At 43.1% G+C, this 26,191-nt stretch overlaps 1 protein-coding gene across 1 annotated transcript in view; it reads right to left on the reverse strand.

Annotated features, from left to right (window-relative positions):
* kirrel3a (kirre like nephrin family adhesion molecule 3a) overlaps positions 1-26,191 on the reverse strand; it is a 657,736-nt gene that overhangs the window by 256,014 nt on the left and 375,531 nt on the right. Inside the window, exons 2-3 of the mRNA XM_034177743.1 lie at positions 19,710-19,859; positions 2,235-2,384 (exon numbers count right to left, since the gene is read on the reverse strand). Of these exons, the coding sequence (XP_034033634.1) occupies positions 2,235-2,384; positions 19,710-19,859 (300 nt within the window). The remainder of the gene's footprint in view (positions 1-2,234; positions 2,385-19,709; positions 19,860-26,191) is intronic.

Below are 26,191 nucleotides of genomic sequence, written 5' to 3' on the forward strand. Positions count from 1 at the left end.
TTAAACTTTGCAGGCCAAAGAAAAATGGTTTTCAATACAAGTGCCAATAATCATGACCAGCACCTGTCTTAAAAGTGGCCAATACACAAACACTTCATACAGACAATTTTTATTCCTGTAACTGCTGCAGTTATGAGTGAAATCTATCAGCAGGAAGAAAACACTGAAGTTTAAAACACCTTTGGTACATCAGTGATGTGCCGAATGAACCTGAAACAGGCTTTGAAAATGAAGCCCAAGGTGCAGAGACCAGACCCAGCTAGGCCATCAAACAACAAGAGAAATAACACTAATAACTTGGCTGACGTGACAATACAAACAAGCGCCCCCTCTGCCAAACACACACAGCACAATCAAATCCATCACACCTTGATTAAAAGAGCTGGTCAAGTTGATGCATGTAAATCACTGACTCACTGACGATATAAATTAGTGAATTAAAACAAATAAATCTATCATGTAACACATTTTTAAATTGCCTTATGTGGAAATAAAGCAGGCATTCTAACTGACTTAATGCATGTTTTGTTTGATATAAAGGTGTATGCGCAAGAGGGGGAACTGTGTTCAAATGGTTTTTAACCAACTCAGTGTGGCACCTCTTAAAACAAACCAAACACAAATCCATCTGGGCCTGAGTGATCTTTACCCCCCTACACCACCCACCCTCCCCAAGGGGGGAATGGATCACAGGTTGGGAAACAGGAGTGTAGTGGATGTTAGCCGATGGTCAAGCTACTCAGAAAACAATCTGTGTCCCACCCAATAAAGTGGACATACCACTGGACACCCTTTTTATATCATATGCATGACTGTCTTCAGATCAGTGCACCACACAACTGCCCTAGGTCATGACCAGCAACCAGCCAGGCAGATCACTGGTTCAGCCCCCACTTGCAGAAAGTAGCTGTTTCATCCACACCATTGTTTCATTGATCCATTCTCATCTCTTGGAAGCAGTCACAGTATGTCTGGAGCCAGAAAAAAAAAATATGGGTGACCTTTCCTTGCCTAGTTACTGGGGTTTTCAGCACTGAAGCACCTGCATGGTGCATCATACTCAGGGATGGGCACCACATGGCCATACGGTCAGAGATGATGTTACTTTGCAATGCATGTCCCAAAGCAACTGATCGATTGCCACAAAATCTGACATGACTTTGTGTCAATTCAGCGTGACCCAGGGATCCTCCGAAGAGTCCTAGTATGGAAGATATCCAGGCATCACCTTAGGTCTCTGGTTAGAGTCCAAGTCTCACAACCATACAGTAAGACAGGAAGCACCAGGACCTGAAGGACTTGGACCTTTGTTTACCTGCAGACATCAGCATCACCAAACACCTCTATCCAATGACCTCATGACTCCTGTAAACACTTCCCAGGTGTCTCTCAACCTCAAAGGTCAACAACCCAGAGACCTGGACATCACTGCCGAGTCTCAAGCTGTGATGAATGTTTTTTTTGTTGTTTTGTTTTTCCCCATTTTATCAAAACAACATGACCATCAGTGCTGCAGATTTCTGTGTGTAATAAAACCCTCTTCGTTTATTAAGCCTATTGCCTCACATCTGGAAGTATGCCAGCAGCTTCATATGCACTTTTTATTTCCCAAAGTAGAGCGATTTGACTGGGATTAAATGTCAGCCTAATGTCTGAATGATTTGTCTGCTCCACCATCTAGTCAGCTAAAAAAAAAAAACAAAATCTAAACAAATGGTACCTCTCTTATCTATAATTAATCATTTTAATGGACCCCAATTGCCAACATCTTAACTCCCTCCTGCAGCCCGCCTTCCCAGCCGCCTTCCATCACTCTCCCCATTAAGTAACCATTGTTAAGATTAGTGGGCAAAACTGCAACTAATGAGAGAGTTTTGAGCCGGGGTGGTTGGATAATGAACTGATACCTCTGGAATACATCATGCTTTAAATAAGGCGGGGCTGAATCGATAATGGTAATCAGTGTTCTCCTTGCGTGCCCACTGACTGCAGCAGAGCCTATTTTTGCAAATCGGAGAATGCTCATCGATCCGGAGCCAAATGACAAGACAGAGGAAAACTAATCCACAGGCATTTTGACATTATAAGATTAGGTTTTCATTTAAACACAAGCCGCTGATCTTCAAACAGTTGTTGTTTTTGGTCTACATGGCAGAGATTTACCAAAAATAACAACATCCCCAGTTGTTTATGTACATATTACACCTTCCGCCATGCAGGAAAGGAGGACTTACCAAGAACAGTAAGGCGGGCGGGTCTCGATCTGATAGCTGCCTGGATGGCCTGACACTCGAAGAAAGCATCATCTTGAATGTCTGTTCTCTGGATCAGCAGGTGGTATTCACCTTTACTGTGGTCACCAACAATGTCGTAACGTGGGTAGCCTGGAACAGAAGGTGAACACAACAGATTCAAATACTGATCTGTGGTTAAAACTCATTGTCACATGTTATTGTTAAACATAAAATGTCCAACTGAACCATTTTTGGGTGGAATTAAAAGCCCTCCAATAGATGGACACACGATAAAACCAAGTTCTGGCTCAGTCCTGAACAAAATGCCAGTTAAAACCCAACACCGATGGCAGTACTGGTGCTACATCACAAATTATTTATTTTTCTTCTGTGATTAAATTTTGTCTAATCAAGAATTGAAACCCAACCAAAATCTTTTTAGTAGATTTATTACGTCAATAACGTCACAGAGATTGGACCAAACACTTCTTAAATAGAAAAAGTCAATATGTGGCACCTTCCACTCTGTATGGGGGCAAGACCACCAATACTGAGTCCAAGTCAAGACCAAGACATGATAAGTGTCAAGTGTGTGTCAAAACTAGGACATTGGAATTTTGGAGAGTTCAAAACCAAGTCAAGGCGAGTCTTTAGAGGAGGCAAAGACCAAAAAAATCTGTCAGTTTTCTAGATCATGAATGTAATTAGACTTAACGTCACCTCTGTTAATATTCAAAAGTCAAATTTCTGTGGGGGAGACGAGTTCAGCGGCTCAGCTGGACAGGTCCCAGCATAAGTCAGCACAGTTTCTCTGTGTTGTTCTGAACACCACGTAGCACAATCAAAGTATAGCACCAGCCAACACACACTGAAATGGTAGATTTTAGAATCTTAGAAAATTAGATTTTTAGAAAATTAGAATAATCCAAGACGAGTCAAGATAGAGTACAATCCCTTTCAATCTCTTCCAAAACAAGAGAAGAATTGTAATGTCAAATGTAATGTTGTCATCCTCCAGCATGGTCTTGAGACCAAGACCAGGTTCGAGGATGACAACATTACCGTCCATCATCTAAAACAAGTTTTAAAACTGTATACAGAATACATGTACAAATCCAAAATAGCACTAAAAGATGCTGAGGACTTCATGGCGATAAGATTTATCACTTTATTGAATTTTGTGAGGCTCAATGAGCAATTTCTCGTGAAACTTTATTAAATATTGGGAGAAAGCTCACATGACTGTGATTCTTTACTGCCTATAATCTATAATCTGTAATCTGTAATGGTCGGTTTACCTTAACATTTTAAATTCCAATTTATGCATTTCCTACTTTATTCATTCAATCAATGTGATTTATAATGTGGGTATGTATTGTCTTTTTTATTGTATTTTATTTTGTGCAGCAATTTGCATTAAACAATTAAAAGTGTTTAAATTAATGCCCAATCCTCTCTGCACCCAATGCACGGGGAGAGGCGGAGAGCTGGGGTACCATTGCTTATTGCTCCCCAGCTCAGTCGCCATGTGTTGGAGTTCACCCCGGTGAATGAGAGGGTCGCGTCCTTATGCCTTCAGGTCAGGGACAGGTCTCTCACTGTCACGGGCCGAGCAGCAGTGCAGAGTACCCAACCTTCTTAGAGTCCCTGGGAGGGGTACTAGATAGTGCTCCGACTGGGGACCCCATTGTTCTCCTGGGGGATTTCAACACCCACGTGGGCGGCGACAGTGAGACCTGGAGGGGGGTGATCGGGAAGCACGGCCTCCCCGATCTGAACCCGAGTGGTGTTCAGTTGTTGGACTTCTGTGCTAGTCACAGTTTGTCCATCACGAACACCATGTTCGAGCACAAGCATGTCCATAAGTGCACATGGCACCAGGACACCCTGAGCCGGAGGTCGATGATTGACTTTGTAATTGTATCATCTGACCCTCGGCCTCATGTCTCGGACACTCGGGTGAAGAGAGGGGCTGATCTGTCGACCGATCACCACCTGGTGGTGAGTTGGATCCGCTGGGAGGGGAGGAAGCTGGTCAGACCTGGCAGGCCCAAACGTATCATGAGGGTCTGCTGGGAACAACTGGCGGAAACCTGTGTCAGCAAGGTTTTCAACTCCCACCTCCGGGAGAGCTTCTCCCAGATCCCGGGGAAGGTTGGAGACATGGAGTCCGAGTGGACCATGTTCTTCACCTCCATTGTTGATGCAGCCACTCGTAGCTGTCATCGCAAGGTCTCTGGTGCCTGTCGCGGCGGCAATCCCCAAATCTGCTGGTGCACGCCGGAAGTAAGGGATGCGTCTAGCTGAAGAAGGAGTCTTACTTGTCTTTGTTGGTAAGTGGGACCTCGGAGGCAGCTGACAGGTACCGGCAGGCCAAGCGTGCTGCAGCCCGTGCGGTCGCAGAGGCAAAAACTCGGGTCTGGGAGGAGTCCGGGGAGACCATGGAGGAGGACTATCGGTTGGCCTCAAAGAAATTCTGGCAAACCATCCGACACCTCAGTAGGCAGAAGCAGCTCTCCACTGGCACTGTCTATGGTGCAGTTGGGGAACTGTTGACCCTGACTGGGGATGTTGTCGGGCAGTGGAAGGAATACTTCGAGGATCTCCTCAATCCCATCATCACATCTTCCGAAGAGGAAGCAGAGACTGGGGACTCAGAGGCAGACTCATCCATCACCCAGGCCGAAGTCACCGAGGTGGTCAGAAAGCTCCTCGGTGGCAAGGCTCCTGGGGTGGATGAAATCTGTCCTGAGTACCTTAAGTCTCTGGATGTTGTGGGACTGTCTTGGTTGACACACCTCTGCAACATCGCGTGGTGGTCAGGGACAGTGCCTCTGGATTGGTAAACCGGGGTGGTGGTCCCTCTGTTTAAGAAGGGGGACCGGAGGGTGTGTTCCAACTATAGGGAGATCACACTCCTCAGCCTCCCCGGTAAGGTCTATTCCAGAGTACTGGAGAGGAGAATTCGACCGATAGTCGAACCTCGGATTCAGGAGGAGCAGTGTGGTTTTCGTCCTGGTCGCGGCACACTGGACCAGCTCTACACCCTCCATTGAGTACTCAAGGGTTCATGGGAGTTCGCCCAAACAGTCCACATGTGCTTTGTGGCTCTGCAGAAGGCGTTCGACCGTGTCCCTCGGGGCACCCTGTGGGGTTTGATCCGGGAGTACGGGGTCCAGGGTCCTTTGCTAAGGGCTATCCGTTCCCTGTACGACCACAGCAGGAGCTTGGTTCGCATTGCCGGTAGTAAGACAAACCACTTTCCAGTGCACGTTGGCCTCCGCCAGGGCTGCCCTTTGTCACCGGTTCTGTTCATTACCTTTATGGACAGAATTTCTAGGTGCAGCCAGGGTGTAGAGGGGGTCCGGTTTGGGAACTACAGAATCTCATCTCTGCTGTTTGTGGACGATGTGGTTCTGTTGGCTTTGTCAAATCAGGACCTTCAGTGTACACTGGGGCAGTTTGTGGTCGAGTGTGAAGCGTCCGGGATGAAAATCAGCACCTCCAAATCTGAGGCCATGGTTCTCGACCGGAAAAAAGTGCTTTGCCCTCTTCAGGTCAGTGGAGTGTCCTTGGAGTTTAAGTATCTCGGGGTCTTGTTCACAAGCGAGGGACGGATGGAGCGTGAGATCAACAGATGGCTCGGTGCAGCGTCTGCATTAATGCAGTCGCTGTTCGGGCCGTTGTGGTGAAGAGAGAACTGAGCAGGGGGGCAAAGCTCTCGATTTACTGATCGATCTACGTTCCGACCCTCACCTATGGTCATGAGATTTGGCTCATGACCGAAAGAACGAGATCGCGAGTACAAGCGGCCGAGATGAGTTTCCTCCGCAGGGTGGCTGGGCGCTCCCTTAGAGATAGTGTGAGGAGCTTGGTCACTCGGGAGGAGCTCGGAGTCGAGCCGCTGCTCCTCCACGTTGAAAGGAGCCAGCTGAGGTGGCTCGGGCATCTTTTCCGGATGCCCCCTGGACGCCTCGCTGGAGAGGTGTTCCAGGCACGTCCCATTGGGAGGAGGCCCCGGGGAAGACCCAGGACACGCTGGAGGGACTACATCTCTTGGCTGGCTTGGGAATGCCGCGGGGTTCCCCCAGAGGAGCTGTGTGTGGATCAGGAGGTCTGGGCTGCTTTGCTTGAGCTGCTGCCCCCGCAACCTGACTCCGGATAAAGCGGAAGAAAATGGATGGATGGATGGATAAATTAATGCCATTATTGTCTAAGAAAATAAGATAAAAATAAGAGTAATTATTAATTGACAGCTAACAGATTAAATTTGATACCAAAGTTAAAATAAATAAATAAATAAATCTTTGGATGAGTCTGGCCATTCCATAAGTTTACAAGAAATCATTTAAAAAAGGAATGTAGAAAATTCCATATACCACTCTGTCAAATAAATAAATATCCAGAACAAGTAGGTTTCACAAAGGTTATCTGCAGGTTTTCATTCATTCTGCTGGCATATTATTGAGGTGGCCTGATCACATAGTATGGCCACATTTTTTTTGTTATGTCACACAAACACAAAAGAAACACTCACTGAATTCACAAATAGCTCATTAATTCCAACCAAACCTGGTTTGACCGGTCAAACGTGAACAAATGTGCTGCAACCCTGTTAAATGCTGATAGCTGAGATACTCTGGTTGCTATGCCGGCTCTTTAACATACTGTTGTCGTGCACGCACCATGCACATGTACATGTGTTGCATCTATTGTACAAAAGCCAGAAAGTCTTTGAAGACATTTTTTTCTTTGGGAGTCATATTTTGGCAGTAATTCAGACGACAAATACCATAAAAGGCAGAAGCAGCGTACGTGTATTCTAAGTAGAACAGAATGAAAAATACAAGGTCTATTAGAAAAGTATCCGACCTTATTATTTTTTTCAAAAACCATATGGATTTGAATCACGTGTGATTACATCAGACATGCTTGAACCCTCGTGGGCATGCGAGAGTTTTTTCACACCTGTCGGTTACGTCATTCTCCTGTGGGCAGTCTTTGAGTGAGGAGTCGCCCACCCTCTCGTCGATTTTTTCATTGTTTAGGAATGGCTCAGAGACTGCTGCTTTGTTTGATCAAACTTTTTTCAAAACTGTAAGGCACAACTGAGTGGACACCATTCGATAAATTCAGCTGGTTTTCGGTAAAAATTTTAACGGCTGATGAGAGATTTTGGTCTGGTAGTGTCGCCGTAAGGATGGCCCACGGCGCCTGACGGCGATCTGCGCTTCGAGGCGGCAACGTCTCGCCGTTGCAAGTTGAAAACTTCCACATTTCAGGCTCTGTTGACCCAGTAAGTCGTCAGAGAACAGAGAACTTTCAGAAGAAGTCGGCATGAGGAGTTTATTCGGACATTCCACTGTTAAAGGAGATTTTGTAATGAAAGAACGTGCGGGCAGAGTCGCATGTCGGGCCGGACCCGACCGCGGGGGGTCGCGACAGGAAAAACACCTCCGTTGGAAACCTTAACGGGCAAGTTGGAACATGCCCAAGCTGTTAAACAATTTCTCAGTTACTCACTTGTTGAAAGCCATCAAAAGCTGCCTGAATTTTACAAATGGTTTTCAACACGGAGGTGTTTTTCCTGTAGCGGCGCACACAGATTCACCGAGTCGTCACGGAAACGACTCGGTGAATTTGCACGCACGTCTTTCATTAAAAAATGTCCTTAAACAGTGGAATGTTTGCATGAAGTCCTCATGCCGGCCTCTTCTGAATCTTCTCTGTTCTCTCACCACGTCCTGGGTGAATTAAACCTTAAATTAGGATGTTTTCAGCTCGAAACAGGCCGACGACGGCGCCTGGAAGCGCTGCACGACGTCCCGCTCCGTGGGAAGTCCTTACAGTGACAGAAACACCCCATAATCTCTCATCAGCCGTTAAACTTTTCACCGAAATCCAGCTTAATTTCTCGAATAGTGTCCACTCGGATATTCCTCACAGGTCCAGAAAAAATTTTGATAAAGCAACGCGCGCCGTCTCGAGCAGCGTGTGAAACAAAGGAATTCAGCCGAGAGGGCGGGACCACATCTCACTCAAGGCCTGCCCACAGGGAAATGATGTCACCAACACGCGTGAAAAAACTCACGCATGCGCACGAGGGTTCAAGCATGATTGGTGTAATCGCACGTCATTCAAATCCATATAGTTTTTGAAAAAATAAAAAGGTCGGTTTATTATCTAATAGACCTCATATACTAAAATGAAATACCTGAATGGATCGTGGCAAAAGGGAGGGGATCTCTGCTCCCCTCCACAGCATGTCTTTTTCCTGGTTCTCTCCCTCAGCCCCAACCAGTCCCAGCAGAAGACTGCCCCTCCCTGAGCCTGGTTCTGATGGAGGTTTCTTCCTGTTAAAAGGGAGTTTTTCCTTCCCACTGTAGCCAAGTGCTTGCTCACAGGGGGTCGTTTTGACCGTTGGGGTTTTACATCATTATTGTATGGCCTTGCCTTACAATATAAAGCGCCTTGGGGCAACTGTTTGTTGTGATTTGGCGCTATATAAAAAAAAAATTGATTGATTGATTGAAAAGAGAACCTGGATTACATTTTAATTTGCAACCCCCTTGTTGACCACAGATTAGCTCTGAATGCATTAATCTGGATAGTTGATGTGATTCTGGTGGTAGGGACGTGACGACTGGGCCTGTTTTTCCTTTGAGTCTTCCACCTCACAAACAGGTCTGATCCGGTTCACTCAGATTCCAGCACACGGGGACAAAGGCTATCTTTGAAAATTGGATAATCTCCCATCCGTGCTAAAGAGTGCGGTCAATGGACGGTGTTTGGATGGAGAGGGAGCACACTGTGTGCCCGGCTGGAAAGAAATGAAAGGAAGCAGGAGGAGGAGGAGGAGGAGGAGAGGGAATGCATGCAGGTTCACTGGCTGAGAAAGAGAGAAAGCATGATGGAGATGGAGGAGGAGGAGGAGGAGCAGGAGGAGCAGGAGGGAGCCCATTAAGGCCAAATGGGGAAAGTAAATAACATTAATGCTTATTGATTCCATCTAAAATACAGCTATTTATTCTACTGACCAACAATCAATGCCTGGGGTACTCAGCTGGTCCCTCACTAACACTGGTCCACAGCAAGAACACCAGACTTATGAAAAATGTCCCCTCATTACACCACAATACACAGCTACAGCGTCGTTATGGCTCATTTTTAACCAAACACACAGCTTCATCACTTCAAATTTTGTCGTCACGTTCAAATACTAGTGGATATTATAGCGGGAGACGAAAGCAAAATATTGTGCATTTTGTGTTTGAAGTTTGAAACTTTGCACACATTTAGAGTACCCTCAGGTGAACATTTCTGGATATAAAAACATTTTTTCAGAGCCCCCTGGTGGCCGCAGTGACAACTGAAAGTTATGAGGCTGACGGGCGTCGCACGCAAGCCAACATATCGTCCTAAAGCCTTTGTAATTCAAGTCAAGTCTGGGAGCATCTGAAGATGTTATGGAAAACAGCACCCACGACACCACAAATCTGCTTTAGGTTCTGGACGGCAACCACACATGCAGACAACTGGTCCATTCCTGCATTTGTATAATAACCATCTCTGTGCTATGGCCAGGTGAAACGCAGGCATCCCTCTTGACCTTCTCCAGTTACAGGGGTCCTCAAAATGAAAGCACGTGTGTTGGATCATGCACAGAGAAACGTACCAAATTAGTCCATGGGCCAAGCAGGTTTTCAGTACCACTTAAGGGGAAGAAACAACAGTTAGAATCCAACCTCAGTGTATCATGGCCTACACAAAAAATGTATGATAGCCATCCCAGGGTCGTAGCTGTAGCCAGGTAGGGGTCAATGAAGAATTACACAGAGGTCAAACTTTAAAAATGCTCCAATCATGTTAAAAACAATATCACATTACTTGTCTGATCATAACGAAAAGGTATAGTTTGGACAATCTATGATGGAATGTTCTGGAGTTATGTGGTAAAAACAGCAAAAATTGTGACAAAGGTCAAGTTCAGTTTGTACAGGGGTCAAAATTTAAGGTTGCTCCAATTTCAGTAAAAAAATGATGCAACTTATTATGTGGGTTAATAGTGTAGAACACTATTAATAAGGAATATTTTGCACCATCTGTCATGCTTAGTTTTCATGTTACAGGGTAACATATGTCACATGTCATAGAGTCCAATGGATGTTGACCTTGGTTGACCTTTACTTTGGAGACCAAACATTCAGCACAGTCAAAACCATCCATCCATCCATCCATCCATCCATCCATCCATCCATCCATCCATCCATCCATCCATCCATCCATCCATCCATCCATCCATCCATTTTCTTCTGCTTCATCCGAGGTCGGGTCACAGGGGCAGCAGCTCAAGCAAAGCCGCCGCTTTGGTCAGTCAAAACTATTCCATTTTTTAATCCTTTTATTTCAACCAATAATTTGCATCATTTTTTTCTGAAATCGGCACAACTTTAACTTTTGACCCCTGTACAAACTAAAACTGACCTTTGTCACTATTTTTGCAATTTTTACCCCATAACTCCAGAACATTCCATCATAGATAGTCCAAAATATACCTTTTTGGAATCGTTATGATCAGACAAGTAATGTGATATTGTTTTCAACATGATTGGAGCATTTTTAAAGTTTGACCTCTGTGTAATTCTTCATTGACCCCTACCTGGCTACAGCTACCACCCTGGGATGGCTATCATACATTTTTGTGTAGGCCATGATACACTGAGGCTGGATTCTAAGTGTTGTTTCTTCCCTTTAAGTGGTACCAATTAGGTCAAAATTGGTAGATTTGGTTGTTACTGGCTTGGACACCAGAAGACGATAAACCTGTAAGAGGTGATTAATGGGACTGTGGCAGATGTACGTGTGCTGTGATGAGTGCTGCTCCACTTTAAGTTTTAACAGGTGCTCAGGACTTACAGGTGTAATGTTTCTAACATTATGTTGCTCCACTGCAAGCTGAAGTTTTTGCTGTGATTTTTTTTATTATTTTTATTACACGTTGAGCCGAGATGACGGGTACACTGATGAATTCAGACACCTACTGCAAAACTAATTATTATGAGCTGAAAAAATAAATTAAATGGATAAGTGAATGAAATTCATGTTTATAAAGTAGGTGGCATTGATGACTCTGACTGAGAATGATCAACACCTGAATATTTCCAGAACAGACTGGTGCAGTGCAGATCAAGCAGATGAGCGGATAAGGTGTTGGCATGCCTTTATGTAGACCTGGGTTCGAATCCTGCTCATGCTACTTCTATGCATCGTCTGACTAGGGTGGGTGTTATTTAAAAAAAACAATTGGAAATCTATAAATGTTTGCATGTAATATGGAAATATACATGGGATAAAACCATAGCAGGATGAATTCTGGGTCATTTGGTTCCAAAAACCCATATGGATGGAGCCTGTGAAGATATCCGGTTCAAAATCACCAAAAATATTGACGAAAAATGTCATATCTTGAGAACAGCTGCACCTAGAGACTTGAAATTGGCTCCAATGTTGCTTGACCCCAAGTTTATATTCAAGTTCTATAGTAACAATAAACTTATCTGGTGTTTTTTAAGAATAATTGACAAAAAAAAACTAATTTCAGTAAATATGTTACGATCAATTGTAACAAACAAAATCTATGTAGTTTTTATTTCAGGAACATCAGTTGAGTATATCACATGTAAAGAATGACATGGCCACAATGAACTAATTATAAGCAACAGAGTGGTTTTCTACATCAACAGCACATATACAACACACGCATTACTTAAAATTTTCAAACGCTCCGTCCATATGGGTTTTTGGAACCAAATGACCCAAAAATTATACTGTTATGGTTTATTCCATGTATATTTCCATATTCCATGCAAAAATTTATAGATTTCAAAAATTTTTGAAATAACACCCCTCCCTGCTCTGACAAAACACTTCATTTGTGTTGTCTCAGATCACCCAGCAGTAAGTGGGTACTGGCCTTGGTTGGGGAACTAACCTGCGTCCCATCCAGGGGAGTTGTAGATGTTACAAAATCCAGAGATAAGCAGTGGCACCAATGGACCTGAGGGCGTATGAAGGACTTATTACTTCTGCTAGTGTAGCCATGTTGATGGGGGAAACGGACACACTGCATCCACTTACTCAGTGCACAAATCAGAATGCAAAGCACAAAGACAAATGTTGGTCTTTTCAAATGCATTGAACCCTGGATGGTAAGGTCAGCAAGAGTATGTGCAAAGTCTGCACTAGGATCCATATAACCTGCCTGAATTGGTTTGAACACCACTTTTCCACCACAAATGACAAAACCTTCAACTGACACAATTTGTCACCACAGCGCATAAATTTTGGAACCGCACAGAAATGGACCCATAATGCTTCTTCCTATACCCAAAAATGCATATATTAATTTCAAAGCATAGAGAGCCGGCCAAGAAATAAAGAGAAATCTGGTCCAAAATAGCCCAGAGATTAAAAAACATACAAGCACTAAATATGTAGCAGACCATAAGAGAACTACATTCTGGTACACGCTGCTTGTTAATGAGATGTTCATTAATGAGCAGCACACAAGAAAAAAACAAATACATCAAGCTGAGTAAATATTGTAGACAAAGAACAAATGATCACATATGAAGTTAATTTTTGAAGGATTAATGGCATGAACTCTGTTAGTTTTTATTTTTTTCCCCAACAAAATAAGATGAGATGAATGTAGCATCAAGGGAATGTCTCCTAAATGTCCTGCTTGTTGTTGGCAGCTCTCGCTACATTGAGGTTTTGACCATTTTAACCATTTATTATTTACGTGAGGTGCCCCTGGATCTATCTATATGTTGCTGCTACATTCCTGTCTTTGTTCATTATGGATGACTCCAATATCAGACTTCACAAGCTTCAGGTCATGTTTAGTTTTGAAAGTGTTATTTTATTTAAATGTATTTATTTGTACCATTTTCTTTACAGGCAAAGTCAGGAATTGTTTTCATTCCAGGACTTTTCTGTACCTATAATAACTTTTGACGTCCTTGAAATTTCTTCAGCCACTCAGAACAAACAGACTTTAAGGAGAAGAGAAAGTCCTCCTGGTTCTGCATCGTTCCTGTCCATGATGTTCACGTCTGTTTACACCACATACCTAAACACCTGTCCTGTCTCCACCTGCCAAGCTGAGTGGATGATGATGCTTGGTTTGGCACCGCTGTGTCCCCGGAGGGGCCCAGCCATTATGACTTTCAGTGACACCAGGGAAAGGCCCTGGAGTGAGATGGAAGAGATGTAACAGGAGGGAATTGTCCTCCGAGGCCCAATTAGGGAAACATTGCCGATGACAAAATGGGAGCGGAGAAACAAGACAACGTCTTTTGGGACATGCATCATGTTAACACGCATAAATATGTCTGCGCGTCAGTGCACACCCAGCATTGTTCCACACAGCAAGCTTTGAGAGAGATTTTATTGCTTTTATATTGTTCCAAGTGATGGGGTGTTTGTAGCTCAAAGATATGGAGATGAATTCTGCTGTTATTGAACTAACCCTGAACCCAGACAAACATCTTCACCTCAGAAAGATGATTGGAAGGGAATCATTTCCTCAGGCAGCTCCAGCAAAAACAGCCTGGGGAAACGTGAGGGAGGCGGGAAGGTGCACGTGGTTTGGAGAAGAGCAAAACACGATTAACCATCTGCCAGAGCAGCAGATGTTGTGATAAATTGCAACTTTCAAATGTTGACTTTTTGTAACCCAGCTGAATGTTGTGAAGAAGAGGTTTTTCCCAGTATTTATATGTCAAGAGACCCAAAAGCCCGGCTGTATGTTCTCCCACTATATGATCCATCCTCCAGACAGTGAGCCGCACTGACAAGGTGTCACTCAAAATGTTCGCCCAAACAGGAAAATAACCGCTCAGGGGTGTTTTCACTGAGAGACGACCAGAATCATAAGTACAACGACAACAGTGGAGTGTTTAACTGACCGTCAGAACAAAAACACACGAGCAAGAGCAAAACAAACTTGTGAGAAATGGTACAAAATTCAGATGAAACAGTTCAGGAACCATCACAGGGTCCCAGACCTCAGAGTCAGAACAGCTACAGACTCATCTCACAGCCACCTTCTGATCCCTGATCACCGGATGTGTGCAGATTTGGTTCAGCACAGCAACAGAATCGGTCCACAGCATACGTGGTATAGACAAATACAAGTGAGAGAACAAAGACCCATAGAGGGCGCCCCAGATACCTTGCACTGCATTTTTTATTTTATTTTTTAATAACACTATTTTGTGCCGAGCCCCTAAAAGACATGAAAAAAAGATACTTTTGTGAGATATTGCAATAGTTTTGGCAGTCAAGTTAGGGGCATGTCCCACTGGCGTTTAGGAGGATTTGCGTATGGATTGCGCACAAAATTGGCCCATATTCGCCAAACAGCTGCAATATCCGTGTAACATGCCTGTATGAGTCGGCCGTCATCCGAACACGCCCGTGATCATCCGCAGAGGCACACATGTCCGCAGCCAGGATTTTTGAGCTGTTCAAAAATCTGGATTCTGATGACATCTGCCTTACATACTCCATACATACTCAATTCATACACAATACATACTCACTCTGTGTGCTGTATATCTGCCGTTAACCGCTGATATCCACAACTGACGGGGATTTGTGGCTTGACAGCGGACTGGGACAGTGTGTAAAACAGATATATATCGTGCCCATCATGTCCACATCACAAACTAAAATATGTTGTAGCGAATGCATACAAATTGGCCACGAATAAAGTGTTTTATTACATCTGCTTTGCAGCTGATTTGCGGACAATCTCATTCATTTATTTGTCTGTGTCTGTTAGCAGCATTACGTCAAAACTACTGCACAGATTTTGACGATATTTTCAACACAGATACATACTGGATCAAATTTCACTTCATGTAGGCTTTGCAGGATTACATCAAAACTATTCTCACCAGATTCTCACCAAATTTTTACCACAGACAGATATTAAGCCATGGAATAACCCATTAAATTTGGACATGATATGGATCACAAACACTTAACTACATAACTTTAACAAAATCACCACGCTCTAAAAAAGGAACCGCTGTCTCAACGAGAAAAACTGAGGTAACGATTTGCATAGAGTTTTTCAGTTATTTCAACTCAGTCATTTCTGAGTTAATGCCACAACACTTCTCTAGTTAATTTGAAATAACTTGAAAAAATCTATTCAAATTGTTACATCACTTTTTCTCGTTGAGACAGTAGTTCTTTTTGCACAATGTTGTTGTTGTTCATTCAGCTGCTCCCGGTTTTATTCGGGGTCACCACAGCGGACACAGCCAGATCCGCATTGGTAATTGGCACAAGTTTTATGCTGGATGCCCTTCCTGACACAACTCCAGTTTTACCTGGAGAAACACACACAGCCGCTGGTGTTCCAAAGAGGTCTCCCATCCAAGTACTAACCAGATCCTGCTCTGCTTAGCTTCTGAGATCTGACGGGATCAGGCTCACACAGAGCAGACTGCTGAGAGTGTACAATAACCAGCATAAATCATTCTCAAGGGAATAATTGACACAAAATCCAGTAAGCCCATTTTGAAAATGGAGAAAAACACAGTTTAAAATGGGGATTCAAAGGAAAACTCATTAGAAAATGCACTCATTTCCATAAGTGGTTTGTTATACAAATATGCATACATACATCTTCAACCACTGGGCTCGGGTCACAGGTGCAACAGCTCCATCAAGGGACCCCAAGCTTCCCTTTCCTGGGTCACATTAACCGCCTCTGACTGGGGAATCCTGAGGCGTTCCCCGGCCAGTGTGGAGATATAATCTCTACACCTAGTCCTGGGTCTTCCCCGGGGTCTCCTCCCAGATGGAAGTGCCCAGAACACATTCCTAGGGAGATGCCCAGGGGGCATCCTTAGGGCCCTGTCCCACTGGGGAGAGGATTAATTGCGCATGAATTGAGTATACAAAGTATGGGCGTTCGTTGTCGTCCGCAACAAAAATGGCCAAAAATGACAAATGTCCCAGTACGAATTACGGATATATTAATAATATATAGTGAATATATGATGAACAATCACAGTTGTATAACGCATGTAGTGAGGAAACGGATCTGACGCATTGCGATTATCACGGCAGTATTACGGGTGTATTATTAATGCATCGCGCATGTGTTGCGTGTGCACGGCATCTGCATTGTGGTCATAAAAGAAGCGCACTCAGGCCGTCTGCATCACTATTCACACCAACAATACAGCCTCTGGAGCATTTGCTGGACTTGGACAAGTTGATTGGCATAAAGAAGCAGTGAACAGAGCGAGTGGTGACGTCAGAGTGCAGCTCATCTGAAATGATTATAACAAGAAGTAAATCTGTTATAAACATATAAATAAATACTGTAACAGCTGCAGACAAGAAGGAAAAACATGCAACTGTTTTATCAAGCCTTGACAATGTAAACAAGTCAAATAATTACCTTTTTAGATGGCTCAAAATGCTTTCAGGAGGTGATTAGAGCCATTTTCAACAGGCAGTTTGCAGAATAAAATTATTAATCCACCACAAAAAGATAATGTTGGACAACTAAGTGTAGTCAACTAAGTAAGTTTAGTAGACTGAAAGATTAGGCTGCTTTCTGAAACCAGGGCCAGGTGTGCTCACCCAATCAAGAAATTCCAGACACCTGAATGACCTATTCAGTTTTTGGCAGACAAGGGAAACACAGAAAATATTCAGATTCCAGGGGTACCTAGAGGACCCGGATTGGGAACCATTTAAAAGTATGCTATCTCTGAGTGCTCTCATACTTGAGGAGTATTTGGCAGCAGGTGCCATCTGTCATGTTGATTTTGCCATTAATTCCCCATTTAGAAGCCTCGAGATTGGTCTGTCATTCTCAACACACCATCACTGCCTCCATCTGAGCAATTAGATACAGCCAACATTAAATTTCTTTCACTTAAAATGTCACTTCTTCCAACAGCCAAGACACAGAGTGCAGTTCATGTTCTCATGCAATTTGCAATGGGGCTTTCCAAAGCTAATCATGCATTCGCCCCTGAAGTGGTCGACTCAGCTTCCACATGCCCCACTTAAGAGTTATGAGCTTTTCCTTCCCCTCATTTCCATTACGACTCCGTGTCCAGTGTGCACGCTGCACATGCATGTGCACACAAGAGTTCGCCTGAGGAGAGATGATTACCTGTTCATTTCACGGCCTATTCCTCATAAGGGAAAACTGTTATTTTATTAGCACTTATCTCTTTGGTCGGTGAAGGCAATAACTCTGAATTGCATTAGCAGGAGTGTCCAGCAGGCTTTGGATCCCTGACTTAACCTGCGGCATCTCCATTTAAAGGTTCTTTTTAGGGTGATTACTGCAGTGCACTGCATTGAGGATTGGTTTGTACTTGTGTCCCACTTCCTGTTTTTCTCTCCCTCGCTCTCAGGTCTGGGAGCATGGACTGGTGCCATATGTCACCACATGCACCACACTGTGGTCCTGTTCTGTGCAGACAGCCAACCAGTTGTCTGGGTGTTCCCTTGGCCTTACGTAGTGGCTAGGGTCCTCAGCATTGAGGTAAGAAGTGCACCATGCTGCCAAAAGGTTGCAACTAGCAATACCCCACAATACAAGGGGTACATCTCACCGGTGTCTCCCTAAATAACAGTTTGACACAGTGCCTTTCCAGTGGGACCCAAGGATCCTCTGATGAGACCTAATAACAAATACATCAACTCAACAATTGGGGTCTTTGATTAGGATCCAGGTCTCAACCATAGTGTAAGATAGGAAGCACCAGGACCCTAAAGAAAGACCCTTCATGGTCATTATTGGCATCACCAGATAGCTCTCAAGGGATGTCATGATTCTACAATCTCTTTCCAGGTGTCTCTCAAACTTTGAGCACTCAGAGATCTATTGAAAGGTTTATGACAAACAAATATACATCGGATGGCTTCATCCAGGATGTCACTGAATGTCTGGATCGTAGTCTTAATCCCGGATAATCCAAAACCGAGACATGCTAAAATTTTCACTCTGCTTTTCAAGAGCACCAATCAGGGCATCAATTGAGGCAGCAAATGTATTGGCATCCTCAGGTTTCAAACACAGATTTCACCGTTAATACTATTCAAATTGCTTTCATACTACCTTTCTGTATCCTTGGAGAAGACACTTCCACAAATTCCACAAATTTGTAAGATGCTCCCATCCAAAAATACTGGAGCTGGCTCTCCTCCACATTCCTTTTTTTTAAAAAATGCACTGATGTTAGATCTTGCTCCTTTTCCTACTCTGTCTATACTTTCATAACAACAAATTCCCAATTTTCAAACAGTCACACACCACGATTCCCAATTTAACAACCACAAATAGAAGTCTTTTTTAATTTAGATTTGAGTTCATTAATTTATTTGTGTAGTTGCAAACGTACAGCCTCCCTTAAGGGACATGGGAAAATGTATTTTTTGTGAGCTCTTGAGATAGTTTTCCATGAGTTTGATGTAACCTAGTTTTCTTTAGGCTCTGGCAGTCACATCATTATTTATTTATTTATTTTTTACCCTCGGCTGCCATCATTCACCGTAAGCTATTGATCATAAAACGCTACATTTATTTTCCACTACATTATGATATACTTGTAGCCTCAATTTCTACGTAAATAGAAGTTATGAGTTGGTTTTCAAAGCATTCTTGCATAGTTTTTGGTTTGGGTCATTCACATTCAGATCAGGTTGCTGCACTCTGGACAGGTCATGAAAAAGGTTAGCTTGCAGAATCATGTAGGAGGATTTGGACTTTCTGCACACTAGGAAACATAATGGGGATTTAACTCATAATGAAGTGAGACAAGGTGTAGAAAATGTGCTTAATGTTGTTTTATAGTTTAGGAGTTTTTGCAAAAACTATGGTGGGATCTCTGGTGGACTCTCTGGTGATGGTGGCAGAGAAGAGAACACTGGACAAAATGCTGGATGTTATGAACGATGCCAGTCAGCCTCTGCACACAGTCATCAGCAACCAGAGGAGCATCTTCAGCCACAGACTGCTCCTTCCCAAGTACAGGACCAACAGACTGAAAAACTCCATCAAACTGTAAAATTCCTTACTCAGGGGGAGAAGGAGTAACAGGCACATGTGTGGGTGGACGGAGCCACAGAGAATAGACGCTTTTAGAAAAAGTGTCAGCCCATCGTCGCTCTTTTTTCTTTTTCTTTCTCCACTCTGTTGTTTCATTGTATCATTGGATGTAGCAGTGGAGCAGCAAATAGAGCAGAAAAACGGAGCTGCTCCTCCTTCTGCACCATCTGGATAAAAAAAAAAAATGAGCCAAACAACAAAATGGAGCGTGCTCCAGGAGTGATATAGAATGCAAAAAGTAAAGACCATTAGAATGAGTCCAGGGTGGATGAGATGAGCTTGGCTGAGGTGTGAACTTTGAGTGCCACTGTTCTTACCTGACATATCCCTGTTAACACCCAGGGCCATGCCATCGCGAAGCCACAGCACCATGCCGTGGTAGCCGGGGATGGAGCAGGGCAGAGTGACCGGCTGGCCCGCCACCACCACCAGGTCTGTGGGCTGTTGGGTGAACACAGCAGCGCCCCCTGAAGAACCAGAGAAGAACAGCAGTAAAGTATTATCAGGGTGTGTGTTTGGCTTAAACTGCAAAGACATTTTAAATCATCACACACACCTTTATGAAAATTGCAACAAAAACGTCTTTTCTGTGTAGCAGTTACTGCAAACGGCTGCAAAGACAAACAAACAAACAAAAAAACAAACAGTACCATCAAACTGATCATGACCAAAGAAAACTTCAAAAAGTCTTCTTCCAATTTTGTGTTAGAATTCCAGTTATCCCCCCTCAGAGCTGCACATCAACACTAAAGCTGGAGACGCAAACACAAATCTTCTGGCACGTCTGAGGTTTTTTGACAGCTTGTAACCTCATTTTAGAACCATGTTGAGAAGCAGTTTACTGTCCATATGCTTGGCTCGAAAATTACCGGAGGCCGCAAGATGTCATGAGACTTTAAATTTGCCATAATTTTATTAAATAATTGATCCTGTTGAATTATTGCTGCAATTTCCTCTTCTGGTTGTCTCACTGGACTTCTTTTTATGTTTCTGATCAGTTAAATAGGATTTAAATTAATTTTACAGCTGTTCTAGACATCACAATGTCACCGTATGATTTAAAATGATGACCGCCGCCCACCGACAAAGGACAGGTGGAGGTTGTGTGTTTACGCCTGAAGTTTAATTGTCTGAAAATGTAACAGATTCTGCCAGAATTTGGGTGGATGATAATCATAAAGTCACAAAAGTTGTGGTTAAGTTTTGGTCATGATCTAAATTGTGCTTATTTATTTCTTTTTTCAGTCCTCTGAACCAACGTTGATAGGATGTATTTTGCAAAAGTAGTTGTCTGCTTTTCAGTGATGCCTCACATCCACCCGTATACAAATGTCAGACACTCACTACACACTGGGATCAATTTGGGGATTGTGGATCTCGACTAAGGGCAATGAGTGATTCTACAGTCTGACAGGGATTTGAACACCAGATCCTCTCTTCACAAGCCTACTGCTTTAACCACTTCACCATCATTTCCCCAAACCATAATTTCTACATCAACATTTGGCTTAAAATCCATTATTTCCTTGACTCAACTCCTACCTTTCCACCAAATTTCACAGACACCTGTTCATATTTTTTGAGATATCACACAAAAAATAATACCTTTGAATACTACCTTAAAAATACATGAATACAACAACACGTGCAAGGCAGCCGAGTGAAACAGGTCACACATTTTGTGAGGAGAAAACATGACGAGTGAAATGTTTAATTTTAAGAGTTGTTAAGTTCACATCTCTTGATTAAAAGGTGACATATTGTTGATATTATTAAAAATTATCACACAAACACCGCAGGTAGGAAAAGAAACACCACTGAATGTTCCAATGCACAGGAAAGCTCATTACTCCCAGAGAACATGAACGTCAAGAATGTTCAAGCTGATCTGAGGTGATGTGTGCTCCAGACAGTTTTTGCTTTAATTCTTGATATTTAAATGTAACTTGACATGGAGTTGTGTGTTTCAGACTTTTCCTGAATGCATCACACAGGTGAGCAAAACCATGTGTTTGAGTTTGTATGACACTTGATTACAATAATTGGCTTAAACACTTAACTAACGGTCCACATTTTACACACACCCCCCCCCCCCCCCTCCCGGCCACAATTGGAATGAGTGGGTATCAAAAATATTTGATAAAAATATACAGTTGTGCTCAAAAATTTACATACCCTGGCAGAATTTTCGTTTTTTTGCCCATTTCTAAGAGAATATGATTGACAACACAAAAACTTTTTTTTCACTCATGGTTAGTGGTTGGGTGAAGCCATTTATTGTGAAATAACTGTTTCTTGCTTGCACTGTGCACAATTTCTCCAATCACAGCCACATAAGTCCATAACTTCTCCTGGGTTGTCTGGGTGTCTTGGTGGCTTTCCTCACTCTTCTCCTTCTTGCACAGTCACTCAGTTTTTGAGAACTGTCTACTCCATGCAGATTTACCATAGAGTGCCATACTGTTTGTATTTCTTTGTAATTGATGTAAATAAAGTTCGAAACATATTCAGTGGCAGCTTTACCATCAGAGAGCCTCGTCCACAAGGACTACCACAAAAGACTCCAAACTGTCAGTGATGTTAAAGGCAATGCACGGTATTAAGAACAGGGGTATGTAAACTTTTGATCAGGATTATTTGGATAGTTCTCTTGTCATATTGTCATGTTTAAAAAGAGGAAACACAGTTGTTTGACAATAAATGGCTTCACCCAAGAGTCACTCGGGAGGAGCTCGGAGTTGAGCCGCTTCTCCGCCACGTCGAAGGAGTCAGTTGAGGTGGCTCGGGCATCTTTTCTGGATGCCCCCTGGACGCTTCGCTGGAGAGGTGTTCCGGGCACGTCCCATTGGGAGAAGGCCCCAGGGAAGACCCAGGACACGCTGGAGGGACTACATCTCTCGGCTGGCTTGGGAACGCCTTGGGGTTCCCCCGGAGTAGCTGAGGAAGGTGTGTGTGGATCGGGAGGTCTGGGCGGCTTTGCTTGAGCTGCTGCCCCCGCGACCTGACTCCGGATAAAGCGGAAGAAAATGGATGGATGGATGGATGGATGGATGGGCTTCACCCAACCACTAACCATGAGTGAGAAACAAGTTTTTGTGTTGTCATTCATATTCTCTTAAAAATGGCCAAAAATGCAAAGATTCTGCCAGGGTATGTAAATGTTTGAGCACAACTATATATATATATATATATATATATATATATATATATATATATTTATTTATTTATTTTTTCTTGGTGTATAAGTTGAGCCAGACTATAAGTCACAGGACCTGTGCCAGTGTGCTATGCATTCCAGAGAATACACTAATGGCTCAAATTGTATTTGCCTCTTTGTTGTTGTTGTTGACTGAACACTCAGTAGCATCTGGTTGACTTGTGATTGGTTGTTGACATCACTTTGCGTGGTAAAATTGAACATTTAGTAGTTTTCATTAACAATTTTTTTTCACTCATTATAAGCTTAGGATACAGTGCCCTCCAAAAGTATTGGAACACTTGGTATTTCACCCATATTTTGTTAGAAAGATTAAAAAGAAAATATGATTATAAAATCAAACCTTCACTGTGCCCTGTGATAGAATCACTACAATGACTGCGCCAAGATGGCGGCCACATTTCTTGTGCATGAGCAACCAATGTGACGTTTATTCCTCTTTATAATGTCTATGTTCGTCTGCTGTTGGCCTTGTGATAGAATCACTACAATGACTGGTGCAAGATAGCGCCCACATTTCTTGCGCAACAGCAACCAATGTGGCATCTACTCTTCCTTATAATGTCTATGTTCATCTACCGTTGGTTTGTGGCTTTTTACAGCTTTTTGATTTGTGGCTTTTTTCCCCACTGAGGGACATTTCCAGTTTGTGCCTTCATCTATCGTCGGTTTGTGGCTTTTTACGGCTTTTTTATGGCTGGTTTATGGCTTTTTCCCCATTGCAGAGATTTTTTTTTTTTTTTTTTGCCATTTCCGGTTTGAGCCTGGCGCCACTGTGCGGCGCTCCTCTCGTATTATCACCTTGCCATTTTTGATGTCAGAAACATCCATGTGAGGCTGCGATGCCATCTAGCATATGTTTTTCTTAACATCCATGTCAAGATAAAGGACATATGGAAGCATGTTTTCATTGGTGTTTACACTGTTTGAAAGACACAGATAGATTTACATACTGTATGTCTAACCTGCGGCACAACGTCCTACACTGGGCATGAACACAGAACCTCCAGGATGGGAGGCCTACAGCCTAAAACCCACTGGCTCTAGCAGCTATTGTTAGTACATCTTTTGGCCTTATGGAATGATATTTACATACTTTTTCTGCACAGCACCACCTGCTGGCCTCTGTTACATATACAAGTGTAGCATAACTGAGCCTTACATCTGGCTAGTCTGCCATATCTGGCCCTCGAGCCTCCTGTTTGAAACCCTTGCTTTAAAGAATCTCAACTCCAAGGAGGAATACAAAATTAGATTTTAAGCCCCTTTTTTGTAGACTTGTCATTTTTGTTCCACTGAGCAAATACGTGTTACTTATGGCTGCATTTGTCTTCGCTCCCTTAGTCCTTGACTCCTAATGCATTAGTGTTGTATTGGCTTTCAGCGGCACCTTACATAATGGTTTGAGCGCGATGTTGTCTTTCCTCTACTCGCCATTTTTATTCCCACAGAACCAAAAACTCAACATTTGTTGAAGCAGCTGATTGGGGCTCTTTATCCTGTGGAGGGATGAACGTCGTCCTGCAGGAGAACAATAAAATGTGCTGACCTATGAAACACTGTTTTCTCGTGTCAGCCGCAGTTGATTAATACGCCGATTCTTTCGCCCTACATGCATTAGACCCGTGGCACGATATCTCTGGAACTTTTTGCCACAGTAAGCATCATCCGTCATTCTTGCACCCTAAGTATACGTTGGAACAGTTAAGTGTGAAGCTTTAAATATGGTTTTGGCGCTCGCAGAATGTGGGTGAACATGATCGGCGTGGAGGCAGCAAACTGTGGCAACGGGGATTTCAGTGGGGGGCAGTCTATATATGTACACGTCTGCGTCTCCTGCCATCAAATGGAGTTTGTGCAGCTCGACGGGGAGCGGCGTAATGTGACAATCTAACCTCGCCTTGCGTCTTTGCAACAGTGAGTCTGCACAGCGGGACGGGCACTAATGGGAGGATGAATAGAACAAATTAATCTCATCATTACATCTTCCAGCTTCTCGGCAGGAGAGGACTGTTTCAGTCAAATCAAAATAAACATATTTCTTTACTGACATTTTCACACACACACACACACACACACACACACACACACACACACACACACACACACACACACACACACACACCCACTCCATTTGCCTGGCGGCTGCTTCCATTACGCATCGATTTCAGGTTGCCAAATTGCATAGGTGCCTGGCACAAAGAGTGATGGCACCCATACAGAATTCTGTGTTGACGTTTGGACTGTTGAGAGCTTAGATATGTGCAATTTCGAGATAAAGACGAGCTTTTTTCTTAACAGGAGAGCCACTTCAAGTGATCAAATGGAACCTCAGAGTTCCTGCTGTGTTTTTTTTTACCGTGGGAAAAGAAAACTATAATTAATGTTTTTTTTTCTTTTTTTACAGTTGAATATTAGTTGCACTTAAAATTCAGAGTCCATGTTAAATGATAGATGTACTTCCCCAAGCAGGTTATGTGTTCTTCTCCCCCGATCGCTCAGTTTAGATGTGCAGCCAGCTCTTGGAAGAGTCCTGGTGGATCTGAACTTCTTCCATTTACAGATGATGGGGGCCACTATGCTCATTGGGACCTTCAAAGCAGCAGAAATGTTTCTGTACCCTTCCCCAGATTTGTGTCTCAAGACAATCCTGTCTCAGAGGTCTACAGGTAATTCCTTTGACTTCATGCTTGGTTTGTGCTCTGTCAATTGTGGGACCTTATATGTGGACAGGTGTGCGTCTTTCAAAATCTTGTCCAATCAACTGAATTCATCCCAGGTGTACTCCAATTAAGCTGTAGAAACATCTCAAGGATGATCAGTGGAAACAGGATGCACCTGAGCTCAATTTTGAGCTTCATGGGAAAGGCTGTGAATACTTATGTGCATGCGATTTCTTACATTTTTTATTTTTTAATAAATTAGCAAAAATCTAAAAAACAAAACTTTTTTCCATTGTCATTATCGGGTATTGTGTGTAGAATTTTGAGGAAAAAAATGAATTTCATTCATTTGGAATAAGGCTGACAAATAACAAAATGTGGGAAAAGTGAAGTACTGTGAATTACTCACCAGTGGATCATTTATGAATGCTAGATTCCATTTCTTTTAATAAACACAATTAAATCCTACAGACTGTAGTTTATCAAGAGGAAGCATCCATTGAATTTTGCTTTTTATTTGTAGCCAGATGTGGAACTTAAATAATTTCTTTACATTTGTTAACATACCAGCACTTGCGGATAAATCCAACCTAAAGTAGCGAAAATTCCTCAAAAATAAAATAAAATAAAATATACATTTTAAGAAAGTATTTTAATAAAGTTACAGTCTTTATATAATATTTTGTATAATTGGCTTGGCGCCAGCTTGGTATTAGATGTGATGTCATGATGCTGAATAGAATAGAATAGATTATGTTGTGTGGGCCGCTGAAGAGGAGGTACTGCTGGCCCACCACCAGAGGGCGCCCTGCCTGAAGTGCGGGCTTCAGGCACGAGAGGGCGCCGGAGTAACCGGGAGTGACAGCTGTCACTCATCAACAGCACCAGCTGTCACTCATCATCACCACGGCACCATAAA

Source organism: Thalassophryne amazonica, chromosome 9, assembly GCF_902500255.1.
Source record: "Thalassophryne amazonica chromosome 9, fThaAma1.1, whole genome shotgun sequence".
NCBI classification, from domain to species: Eukaryota; Metazoa; Chordata; class Actinopteri; order Batrachoidiformes; family Batrachoididae; genus Thalassophryne; species Thalassophryne amazonica.